Here is an 11,753-nt window from a genome sequence, read left to right as displayed (position 1 = left end):
TTCAAAGACGCTTCGCTGAAACCCAAGCTGTGGTCATGCCAGGAGCACAATGGATCTTTTTATTTGACTGTACAGAGGATTATGCAGTCATTTCCAAACAGGAACCTGTCTTCTTGCGGCCAGGAGTCTGGAACATTCCCTTTACAGTCCTGTGTTATGAACATGGATTATATTCATCAAGACAATGACATTTTTTCAGTGTAAGGATTCGGAATCATGGTCCTCTGCTAGGACCATGATTCCAGGTGGATGTCAGGGGAATGCTGGGACGGGCGTGTCTAGCTGATGTTGCCACCTTTCAGCGTTTTGCAGGTGACTTGTCCGAGTTTGGTCATCATGTCTCGCTCTTTCCACTGAGCCACACATTCACCAGAGATCTTCATGTCAGCCTAATCCAAGCAGACACATGTTCATAAAAGCAATCTTCATATATAAAGCGGAGATGAGCGCACATCTGCATTAGCCTTCACGTACCTGTAGTTTCTCAAAAACCTTCTTCTTTGGTTTTAACTCATCATCTGGCTTGCCGGACTCATAACCTTCCAAAAAAACACGTTCCCCAGGTGATGACCCCTCAGGAGGGTCCAAAGGCTCCACTCTCCTAGGGTCCCCATCACTACAGTCCAGTACATGCAGAATCAGTTATAAAACACATAATGACGCAAAATTAAAAGTGTCCGACACTCACACAGAAGCACAGAGCAGCATGGCCTGAGATTCCAGCCCCCTCATCTTCTGGGGTTTGAGGTTGCATAGCAACACTACAAGCCGGTCCTGCAAGTCCTCCTGGGAAACGTAGGCCACCAGTCCACTGACCACCGTCCGTGGCTCCGCCTCTCCAACATCAATCTTCTCCAGGTACAGAGAGTCCGCGTCTGGGTGCTAGAGAACATTTTGGAGAACATTTTACGATCTGAATGGACATTAGCTATAATGACTGATCCTGGATCAGCAAGAAAAGCACATCTGACCTTTTCCACACTGATGACCCTGCCAACCCGAATGTCAAGCCTGGAGGGGATCACCTCTTCATCTTCTGCTGGGTTTTTACTTCCTTTTGGTAGTGCCTCTGAGGTGAAACCAAGGTCAGGAGAACATGTCTTTTCAGGAAAGGAGAACACGCCAACTCTACTCACTGTTTTTTGAAGCACTTGGGTATGCAGTGTTGGTCAGTTTCCGTAGCTCTGGTGACTGGAACTTCTTTCTGATTGGATCCAGCAGTCTGTTCAGATCTGTCTCTACAGAGGCCTTCAGGTCCCCAGGGTGGATCATCTGTAGATTTGAGGTTTAAATTGTTCATACAAGCTGAGAAGTAAGAAACCAAAAATGGCCTGATCAGGAAGAAGACATGTTTCACTGATACCTCCGCAGCAAAGTCCTTCTCTACTTCCTCATAGATGGTGTAGACCTTATCACCTCCCCACTTAGGATCTCTCTTGATGATAAACTCTGAAAAGAAACAAATGCAGTCCCATGTTTTCTACGATTTTATTACAATTTTATTACTCTAGAGTCCCGGGACCAGCACTGGAAACATCACAGTTTTCATGCAGGACATTTTACCTGAGTGCAGTGGGAAAAGAACATGTTTCACGAAGGAGAGTACGCCATTGTTCTCAATGTTGCCTGGTTCACAGAAGGCCTTCTTCAGCTTCTTCTTCACGTCCTCCTTACTGTCCAGAAGGTCGATCTTAGACTCCTGTTGTTAATCAAACAATCTGCAGTGTGTGAGGTGTGATATTGTGATCAGAGCAACATGACTTCGCAGTATCATCACAAACAGTCTCAGCACCTCCTCAGAGGAGCTCATCTTCCCACCGGTCAGTCCTGGCACCATGGGGTTCATCATGTGGAGCCGCTTGGCGTATCCGAGAGAGGGCAGGTACTGCAGGAAGTCACAGTTATATTTAGATTCAAACATATTCAAGGACAGAATATTAATCTCTATCGCATGGTTCTGCTGCCAAGGAGACAATCCAATTCAGATGTTAAGAGAGTGGATATGCTACCTTCTCAGCCAGAGTGAAGATCTTCCTCTGATCCACCCCTCCAAACTGAGCATCAACCTTCAGGTACTCCTCATCAAGAGCCTACAGAAAAGCACAAACCAACAAGCCCTCTTCATATGGCCCAGCAGTGGACATTTTCCTCATTTGCGGATTTTACCTGCAGGCCGGGGTACAGCAGGCCGCTCAGCAGTGGGTGATCCACCTGCTTCACCACCTCAGCTCCAGCCTTCTTAGCATCGTGCTCCGTCACCACTGAGGACAGTCTGTAGACATCCAGAGTGTACTCCCTGCACAGAAATCACCCTTCATCACTATCTAAAACTTAACATGTTCTGTCTCTTTAAAGTGCAGGGTTGATTATTTTTGACACCTTCGCAAGTCTGGGTCCTTCAACAGTTCATAGTGAAACTATCATCAGTGAAACCACTTAATTCAGAAGATCAGCACTGACCTACTCAGCTGAAAGTCCGTGCCTTTAACAAACTTCAGTTTGTCCAGAGGAACACTGATGCTCTCCAGCATGGCTTTGATGACTTGCTCATAGTACTTGGTCCTCAGCTCCAGCAGCTCCCAGGGAGCCTTCATGTTGTCCAGGTAGGCATGGAGGTCAGCAAACAGAATAGTCACCTGGATGACAAAGGGAGAAAATTAAGATATTTTTACAAACAAAACTGTCCAAAAGCAACACAGACAGGTATGAACCACATGACCCACCTCACAACCTGCTTTCAAGAAATCAGCAATCTTGGACATTGGCACAAAATAGGCCACATGGGGTTTTCCTGTTGTTGCTGTACCCCAGTAAACCCTCAGCTCCCTCTCCTGCAGGATCTGCTTTAGCTTCTCTTCTCCAAGCACCTCCTGCTCATTCATACATTAACATGCATACATGTTAAAGTAAAGTCAGAAAAAAATGCAAACGATGCAATGAAAATGTCTATTTTCTCCGATGAGTCCATATGTATGCAGGACATTTTCATTTATCTTTATCAGATCAGACTTAACCTGGAGATTGGATCAGACTTAACCTGGAGATTTCTGGTGATGAGTTCAAACTTCTCATCTGGACTCAGGTGCTCTCCCATAATGGTTTCCAGGAATGATGAACTGCTAAAAAAAAAAAAAAAAAATGGCCTCACTGTCACAAAAGCAGAACTAATAAACTGTACATTGTAACACTTCATCTACTGTAACATTATTACATCCACTGTAAACATCCAGCTGTCAGTAAATCAGAATGGGTTAATAAAAGGTAGACACATGGTAGTTAGTTGGTTAGTAGGCAGCTGTCAGTAAATCAGAAGGGGTTAATAAAAGGTAGACGCGTGTTAGTTAGTTGGTTAGTAGGCAGATGTCAGTAAATCAGAAGGGGTTAATAAATGGTAGACGCGTGGTAGTTAGTTGGTTAGTAGGCAGATGTCAGTAAATCAGAACGTGTTAATAAATGGTAGTCGCGTGGTAGTTAGTTGGTTAGTAGGCAGATGTCAGTAAATCAGAACGGGTTAATAAATGGTAGACGCGTGGTAGTTAGTTGGTTAGTAGGCAGATGTCAGTAAATCAGAACGGGTTATTAAATGGTAGACGCGTGGTAGTTAGTTGGTTAGTAGGCAGCTGTCAGTAAACCAGAACGGGTTAATAAAAGGTAGACGCGTGGTAGTTAGTTGGTTAGATGGCAGCTGTCTGGCTGAGAATGAATGAGTCTTTAGCTAATGCTAATCAGCGCTTGCTATGTGCTTTGCGAGGAAAGGAGTAAAACGCCGCAGTCTACAGTCCACCACCATTTACTCACGATGTGGACGGGAAGAGGGCGTACGGAGTGTCGTGCCGGTAAAGAGCTGCTGGTGTGGATGACAGGCGCTTCCCAACGTGTCGGAGACGCGGTCTCTCCTTCTGACGCTCAGCGTTGCATCAGCGCGGCGCTGAATCGGGGATCGATTGAGTTCGGCAGACGTACGCAGTCGAATGTGAGAAATTCAACTTAGAACCACAATATAGAAGTCTACTGCAGTCAGGAGACCACTAAATAAAACAGATCATAGGGATAGGACAGAAAGATAATATTGACAAACACTAAGTCCCGTTAAGGTGTTTTGTGGGATGCAGAGCGGATCCTGTTGGAACCGACGGATACAACACAAAATCTACCTCGAACTCTACTTTTATTGTTCCGTCACGCGCGAGCAGCTGAGTCCATGACATGAAGCGTCTGTTATTTGCATCACGAATATGAGTGAATATTTTTTTTTATAATTTCAATTTGTATTGAATTACTGAACAGTTGGACTACATTGTGTCTGTGCATTTGATTGACAGAAATGAGGACCTCCCTCTACCCAGCGGTTCGTCTCCTGACCAATCAGCCGACGCCTTTCCGGCGAATCCCGTCTAGGCCCCGCCCCCTGCGCCGTGCGCGTCGCTGTGCGGCTGCGCGGTCTGGTCTGCGCTGCCTGTGTGTTTAATTCTGGACGCCGTCCTCTCCTATAATGAGAATTTTCATATTGGCGCTTGGTCTACTGACGGCCGCGGAGCCCGGCGCGGCGCGCAGCGCGGTTCTGGAGCTGACGGACGCGGACTTCGACTACATGGCAGCGGAGCTGGAGACCCTGCTGGTGAAGTTCTACGCGCCCTGGTGAGGAGGAACCTGACCCAGTCACCGCCAATAATCTCCATGTGCACCTCCGTCACTTTTCTGTTGTCTGTCCAGGTGTGGCCACTGTAAGAAACTTGCTCCCGAGTTTGAAACCGCCGCCACCAAACTGAAAGGGACCGTGTCGCTGGCCAAGGTAAGGAGTTCCGCTCCTGATCCCAGATTTCCCTGGTGGCTCCTGACTGGGACTCATGATGGTCTCTCTCAGGTGGACTGCACCTCCAACGCACAGACCTGTGGGCGTTTTGGGGTGACCGGGTACCCCACCCTGAAGATCTTCCGCAGCGGTGAGGAGTCGTCCTCGTACGACGGGCCGCGCTCTTCAGGTGTGTCTTCTTCTCACATCTCACACTCGAGAGGGTGCTGTAACGTGTCCCCTGATGCATTCACACGCTGTCCTGCAGATGGAATAGTGAACTACATGAGGAAGAACGCAGGGCCCAACTCGTACCTCCTGAAGACCCAAGAGAACATTGACTCCTTTGCCAGTAATTCCGATGCCAGCGTGGTGGGTGAGTTTGGACCCGTTATTCCGTGGTTCCTCTCAGGGGTTCCGCGCCTCACTGTCCTCCTGTCTCAGGCTTCTTCGCTGGCACGGACAGTTCGGGCTTGTCAGAGTTCCTCAGAGCTGCTGCCCTCATGAGGGACCAGTACAGGTTTGGCCACGTCACCGAGCTGGAGCTGGGCCTGAAGTACGGGGTGGACGCTGAGTGAGTCCCGTTCACGCCGCCTGCGGGTGTCACAGTGTCGGGGTGGGTGCTTATTGATCGGCTGATTGATGGCTTCTCTCAGGGCAGTGCTGCTCTTCAGGCCTCCCAGACTGAGGAGTAAGTTTGAGGAGGACGTGGTGAGGTTTGGTGAGCCGGTGACGACTCCTGCACTTCGCCGCTTTATCCGCGATAACATGTCAGTCTTAATGTCTTGTTTATCAGTTACATTTAAGTCCTTATGTTTGTGCCAAAATAATTCTCAAATGACATGTTATAGTTTCGGGCTTTGCCCCCACCTGACCAAGGAGAATAAAGATAAGCTGAAGGGGCGGGATTTACTGACGGCCTACTATGACTTGGACTACACACGGAACCCCAAAGGATCTAATTACTGGAGAAACAGGTGGGAATCGCCGGAAGCCGTCTTCCACAGTGAGACGCGAGCTCCTCTCTCCATCTCCGTCTCCGCAGGGTGGTAGTAGCCTAGCGGGTAACACACTCAGAAGACCCAGGTTTGAATCCCACTTACTACCATTGTGTCCCTGAGCAAGACACTTAACCCTAAGTTGCTCCAGGGGGACTGTCCCTGTAACTACTGATTGTAATTCGCTCTGGATAAGGGTGTCTGATAAATGCTGTAAATGTAAATGCAGGGTGATGAAGGCGGGATCTCAGTTCGCTTCCCGGGGCCTGACCTTCGCCGTGGCGAACCAGCGCGACTTCCAGGATGAGCTGGAGGAGGACTTTGGCCTGGGGACCTCGGACGGGGGAGAGCTTCCATTCGTCACCATCAGGACACGTCTGGGACAGAAGTACACCATGCGTGAGGAGTTCACGTGAGTCTGGGGGCTGGTGAACTGGTTCGGGGGAGACGCCACTGGCTGAGTGAAGGAGCTTCTCGTTCACAGACGAGATGGGAAGTCGCTGGAGAGGTTCCTTACTGATTTCTTTGCTGGGCAACTGAAACCTTACGTCAAGTCTGAGGCCATACCTGCGACTAACAAAGGACCAGTGAAGGTGTGTGAGTGTGTGTGTGTGTGTGTGTGTGTGTGTGTGTGAAATGTTCCAGTCATCCATGTCTCTTCATATGAATTGTTCAGGTGGTGGTGGCAGACACCTTTGAGGAGATAGTGAACGACCCAGAGAAGGATGTCCTGATTGAGTTTTATGCCCCTTGGTGTGGCCACTGCAAGAAATTAGAACCCAAATATACTGCAGTGGCTGAGCAGGTAGAGATATCTTCACGTCCAGCTGTCCAAAAGCAGGACTCTTTACTCATACTGTTCTCACACTTTTAAACAGCTTTCTGGAGACCCCAACATTGTGGTTGCAAAGATGGACGCCGTAGCAAATGATGTTCCACAAGGCTACGATGTTCAGGGGTGAGGCGTCCTTTTCTTCCGGGTTCCTCTTCCCTCTGTCTTGGTTATGTGGGTATGAACCCTGGTCTTCTCTCTACCTACAGCTTCCCCACCATCTATTTTGCTCCTGCTGGGAAGAAGAAGGAGCCCAAGCATTTTGTTGTGAGTTCTGATCTACTGCATGGAATCTGCTGGATCTAAATGGACGTCTCTACACATCTACTGTGCATGTGTGTTTCCAGGGTGGCCGGGAAGTGAAGGACTTCATTGATTTTCTGAAACGGGAAGCGACCCGCCCACTAGTCCTGAGCGGAGTGAGAGAAGAGCTGTAGTCAGGTGCATCATGGGAGATGTCAGTCCTCTGGGCAATCTTCTTCATGTGTTGCTGTTCTGTTTATTACTTTTAGTTTCTGGTTGGTTAAATAAGGGTGATGGAGGTTTTGTGCAGAGACTGTTCTGTCTCCTCTATTCTCATGTTCTCAGATCCAGAGCTGGGGACCCTGATCCATGGAGGATGACTTCACACCTATATAATAATGAATGAAGATCCCCAGGTTCCCCAGCCCTGCTGTCACTTCACTCAATTATAGGCAGCTTTAACTTATTTACTTCTGTTACTCGATGCACTGAAAGTGGTCATTTGAACCATCCATGTTTTTCAAGGCCGAAATTGCGGTTTCTTCCATTTTTTGGGTTCATTTTAGTCTTGTATTTGTAGCGTTGAAGTTCAGCAAACACACGTTGTCTTAAACACCTAATACAGTGCGTTTATTTTTTTTCAATTTCTGTTAAAATATCTGTCTTTTTCTATTTATATGTATTTATTTCTTTGTCTTTACAATTGTAAGAACGTGACTTTGTTAAAATGAAGTGTGATGAATTCTGAAAATATCAATGTTTCAGTCCAGTAGGAATGCTGACTGTTTATTAAAAGAAGAAAACGTTATATTGTCTTATGTCTTAATATAAAACATTCTCGGGTATGAATGCCTTGTCTATTAGGAAGTATAATCTACGCTCAAAACCACGCCCTGCCTCTTAATGTAAATATGACCATAAATAGGCTTCGCTGTGCGCAGCTGTCAGTCGTCTGTTCCCTTAGCAACGCTGTCACAGCTTCTGCTGCTGATTGGCCGTGTGTTCGTCAGTGAGTCTGCGCTCCCCGCTGTGATTGGACGTTGCGCCGCAGGCTCCGCCCACCAGGCTTTCCGTCTCTCTCTTGTTCGAACGTTCTAGGCTGTGCACCACGCGTTAGCAGGATGATTGGGGGACCGGTGGTCGTTTTAAGTGAGTTTCTGACGCGAAATGCGCGCTGGAGACGAGCCTGCGGTTAGAAACAGTTACGCGGCTTAAACCGGACATATTTTCATGTCTGTGCTGTTCTGCGTGAAGCCTTTTCCGTGGACGACCACCTGCTGATTAGCATTAGCTACGGGCGGCTAGTACCCGGTCATGTGGTTGACGTCACTCATTTTGGAAACCTTGAAATGTGTTCAGCAGACACGCATGTTGTGTTTTCCACTTTCGTCTCTGCGTCAGATTTATTAATGCCTTTTTAATCCGTTTATTCCAGGCCAGAATATCAAGAGGGAGTCTGGACGCAAAGTGCAGGCAGGCAACATCAATGCAGCCAAGGTGGTTCCTTATTTTCTACTGTAAATGTATTCATTTTAAAGTCAATGCTCCAGTAACCTCTCGCCTTCCGTTCTTCCCAGACGATAGCCGATGTCATTAGGACGTGTCTGGGACCCAGGGCCATGATGAAGGTGAGAATTTGGTATAAATCAGTTCCTGGAGATGAACTGGTGATTGGAATGTGCTCACCCTGCAGATGCTGATGGACCCAACTGGTGGAATCGTGATGACCAATGATGGGAATGCCATCCTGCGCGAGGTAAGTCCACCTCCAACACTCCCGTTTAATCGGCCTGATGAAACTGAGGTGTCTCACCCCCAGATCCAGGTTCAGCACCCGGCTGCCAAGTCCATGATCGAAATCAGCCGCGCCCAGGACGAAGAGGTGGGAGACGGCACCACCTCAGTCATCATACTCGGTCAGTCTTCTGATTGGCTGAGAGACGCCTGGGCGTGTCAGCATCTCACAGCATCGTGTTGTGTAATTAATTTTTAATCAGTCACAGCATGATTAGTGTGAAGTTGTTGTGCAGCTGGAGAGATGTTGGCCGTGGCAGAACATTTCCTGGAGGAGCAGATGCACCCAACCGTGGTGATCAGGGCCTACAGACAAGCCCTAGATGATATTCTGAGTGTTCTAGAAGACCTCAGGTACCAATAAAATTCTTTAATCTTGAATAATGCCCTGCTCTCCAGGAATGCTCCACATCACAGCAGCTCTTCACCGCCATTCTCTTCTCTCAGCACCCCGGTGGATGTGAACGATCGAAAGATGATGCTGAGGATCATCCACTCGGCCATCAACACCAAAGTCGTGAGTCGTTGGTCAGAGCTGGCGTGCGGGATGGCGCTGGATGCCGTGCGCACGGTGGAGATGGACGATAACGGGCGCAAAGAAATCAACATCAAGAACTACGCCAAGGTTGAGAAGGTACCGACGTGGTTCTGACATCATACAGCTTACTTTATGAAGTTCAAACCCTACTTACTGCCTTTGTGTCTTTGAGCAAGACACTTCTCTTTGAGTGTGTCCAGGGGGACTGTCCTTGTAACTACTGATTGTAAATGTGTTCCTAGGTACCTGGTGGCATCATCGAGGACTCATGTGTGCTGAAAGGTGTGATGGTGAATAAGGATGTGACCCACCCTCGCATGCGGCGCCTCATCAGGAACCCCAGAATTGTGCTGCTGGACTGTTCACTGGAATACAAGAAGGGGGAGAGTCAGGTGCGGGACACAAACTGGTAGCGATCCAGCCCACCGCAGCATCGTTCGTTCATGTTGTCCTGTCGACTGGCTGCGCTTTCAGACCGAGATCGAGATCAGCCGGGAAGAAGACTTTGCCCGGATCCTGCAGATGGAGGAGGAGTTCATCCAGCAGATCTGTGAGGACATCATCCGTCTCAAACCTGACCTGGTGTTGACTGAGAAGGGCATCTCAGGTAGGAACCTCCTCCACTATTAAAGTCATTCCTGGATCTGGCTAGACGGTATTTCTGTCGTTCTCAGACCTGGCTCAGCATTACCTGATGAAGGCAAACATCACCGCCATTCGCCGCATCAGGAAGACCGATAACAACCGGATATCGAGGTAAGATCACCACCGGTATCTCGCTGCGTTTTGGTCCTCAGACCTTCAGCAGCTCTTCTCCTCCGGTACGCTCAGGGCGTGCGGGGCGCGCATCGCCAGCCGGACGGACGAGCTGCGTGAGGAGTATGTGGGAACCGGCGCCGGGCTGTTCGAGGTGAAGAAGATCGGGGACGAGTATTTCACCTTCATCACCGACTGCAAAGATCCCAAGGCCTGTACCATCCTACTGCGAGGAGCCAGCAAGGAGATCCTGGCGGTACGGCCCCTACTCGCACTACTTAGCGTAGGGCAGGGCCTGAGTGGGACTCATTTTCAGCCTTTTTCAGCCGATTTTTACATAATGTTACATTTTCTACGCTGATTCAGAGGAAATTTCAAGGTATATATTGTGTATCATAATATATATAAGAATATTGCAGTATTATTATTTTTGGCCACATTGCCCAGCCCTGCAACTACTGCCGCATTTTATTACATTTGTCAGAAGCTTTTTTTATTTTTCGTACAATCGGACAACAGGAGGAAGATCAGAGCAGCAGGTAGTGCTGTCAGTTGATGGTGAGAGGTGGAGTCTTCTGATGTTCTCCCATGATTCTGTGTGTGCCGTCAGGAGGTGGAGAGGAACCTGCAGGACGCCATGCAGGTCTGCCGGAACGTGCTGCTGCAGTCCAGTCTGCTGCCGGGTGGCGGTGCTGTGGAGATGGCCGTGTCCCAGCGGCTGATGGAGCGCTCCAGGGCCCTCACCGGCGTGGCTCAGTGGCCCTACCGCTCCCTGGCCCAGGCCCTGGAGGTCATCCCCCGTACGCTCATCCAGAACTGCGGGGGCAGCACCATCCGCACCCTCACCTCCCTGCGGGTAAGAGGGGACCTTCATCAGGGCCACCGTGTCACGGCCGCTCGTCACTGACTGTCCGTTCCTCTTCTCAGGCCAAACACACCCAGGCAGGGAGCTCGTCCTGGGGGGTGAATGGAGAGACGGGCACGCTGGCTGACATGGCCGAACTGGGTATCTGGGAGCCGCTGGCAGTGAAAGCTCAGACCTACAAGACTGCAGTAGAGGTGAGGTGGAGGTGGACCTGCTGGAATCTGCTCCTGTGATGCATTCCAGGGTTCATGTGTGGTTTATTTCTTTTTGCTCTACAGACGGCCATTTTACTTCTGCGCATCGATGACATTGTATCTGGACACAAGAAGAAGGGCGAGGAGAAGAATGAAGGTGGACAGGGAGCTGAATAGGGTGGAGAAATGGGATGGTGGTCCAATAGAGCCAGAGAACATGTCATATAAAACTGTTATGTATTCATGTTTGAGTTGTTGTTGCTCAGTGAGATGTGCAGGGGTCTCCTTCACCAGAGCCACCACCTTTCATCTTCTTCGTCTGGTGTTGTTTCAAGGTCCAGTTGTGCTGTAACTTATTAACAGAAATAAAAAAACACTGATTTTTTTTTTTTTTTTGAAGAATGAGGATGTTTCAACATGACCATAGTAAGGGAATGGGATTTGGTTCAGGATCTTTTAAGCATTTAAAAGAATAATATGCAATGAAATACACTGCTCAACGCTTAAACTACACAATGTAGCTCCATGTCAATTACACTTCTGTGAAATCAAACTGTCCCCTTACGGAGAAACACTGATGGACAATTTAAAATGCTGTTGTGCAAATGACATTGTAATTTTTTTGTTATGCCTTATTAATCCTGAAGGAAATTGCTTCTCTGCATTTAACCCATCACCCTTGGTGAGCAGTGGGCAGCTATGACAGGCAATTAGCAAGACATTCCCAATAGAGGCGTAGAC

The 11,753-nt window shown here is 48.6% G+C and overlaps 3 protein-coding genes across 7 annotated transcripts; 2 read left to right on the top strand and 1 right to left on the bottom strand.

Annotated features, from left to right (window-relative positions):
* Positions 1 to 11: 11 nt before the first annotated feature.
* Positions 12 to 3,965, bottom strand: yars1 (tyrosyl-tRNA synthetase 1). Of its 3 annotated transcripts, none has more exons than XM_028963469.1 (14): positions 3,799 to 3,955; positions 3,038 to 3,116; positions 2,724 to 2,870; positions 2,461 to 2,636; positions 2,167 to 2,296; positions 2,010 to 2,090; positions 1,793 to 1,885; positions 1,564 to 1,699; positions 1,364 to 1,449; positions 1,137 to 1,272; positions 972 to 1,069; positions 689 to 882; positions 475 to 616; positions 12 to 389 (listed from the first exon to the last, which is right to left on the bottom strand). In XM_028963469.1, the coding sequence occupies exons 2-14, from the start codon at positions 3,092 to 3,094 to the stop codon at positions 279 to 281; spliced, it is 1,587 nt and encodes a 528-aa protein (XP_028819302.1). In that variant the 5' UTR covers positions 3,095 to 3,116; positions 3,799 to 3,955; the 3' UTR covers positions 12 to 278. The 3 variants fall into 3 exon arrangements, with proteins under 3 accessions (XP_028819302.1, XP_028819300.1, XP_028819303.1); XM_028963467.1 differs by having other exon boundaries at positions 3,038 to 3,119; positions 3,799 to 3,954; XM_028963470.1 differs by lacking the exon at positions 12 to 389 and having other exon boundaries at positions 497 to 616; positions 691 to 882; positions 3,038 to 3,119; positions 3,799 to 3,965.
* A 434-nt stretch (positions 3,966 to 4,399) lies between these two features.
* Positions 4,400 to 7,673, top strand: LOC114769981 (protein disulfide-isomerase A3-like). Of its 3 annotated transcripts, none has more exons than XM_028963472.1 (13): positions 4,400 to 4,638; positions 4,714 to 4,792; positions 4,865 to 4,982; positions 5,061 to 5,168; positions 5,237 to 5,366; positions 5,449 to 5,769; positions 6,020 to 6,202; positions 6,275 to 6,383; positions 6,467 to 6,595; positions 6,669 to 6,748; positions 6,832 to 6,889; positions 6,970 to 7,063; positions 7,211 to 7,673. In XM_028963472.1, exons 1-12 carry the CDS (start codon positions 4,493 to 4,495, stop codon positions 7,057 to 7,059), a joined length of 1,551 nt encoding a protein of 516 aa, XP_028819305.1. In that variant the 5' UTR covers positions 4,400 to 4,492; the 3' UTR covers positions 7,060 to 7,063; positions 7,211 to 7,673. The 3 variants fall into 3 exon arrangements, with proteins under 3 accessions (XP_028819305.1, XP_028819304.1, XP_028819306.1); XM_028963473.1 differs by having other exon boundaries at positions 4,402 to 4,638; positions 5,449 to 5,562; positions 5,644 to 5,769; positions 6,970 to 7,673; XM_028963471.1 differs by having other exon boundaries at positions 6,970 to 7,673.
* A 244-nt stretch (positions 7,674 to 7,917) lies between these two features.
* LOC114769979 (T-complex protein 1 subunit gamma-like) lies at positions 7,918 to 11,403 on the top strand. The gene is made up of 14 exons (XM_028963466.1): positions 7,918 to 8,014; positions 8,301 to 8,362; positions 8,443 to 8,493; positions 8,559 to 8,621; positions 8,685 to 8,781; positions 8,896 to 9,013; positions 9,107 to 9,293; positions 9,440 to 9,589; positions 9,672 to 9,804; positions 9,872 to 9,953; positions 10,029 to 10,209; positions 10,564 to 10,809; positions 10,881 to 11,012; positions 11,097 to 11,403. The coding sequence occupies exons 1-14, from the start codon at positions 7,987 to 7,989 to the stop codon at positions 11,187 to 11,189; spliced, it is 1,623 nt and encodes a 540-aa protein (XP_028819299.1). The 5' UTR covers positions 7,918 to 7,986; the 3' UTR covers positions 11,190 to 11,403.
* Positions 11,404 to 11,753: the final 350 nt, after the last annotated feature.

Source organism: Denticeps clupeoides, chromosome 20, assembly GCF_900700375.1.
Source record: "Denticeps clupeoides chromosome 20, fDenClu1.1, whole genome shotgun sequence".
Lineage (NCBI taxonomy): Eukaryota > Metazoa > Chordata > Actinopteri > Clupeiformes > Denticipitidae > Denticeps > Denticeps clupeoides.
Note: the sequence above shows the minus strand (reverse complement) of the source record. Positions and strands in the feature narration are given on the sequence as shown.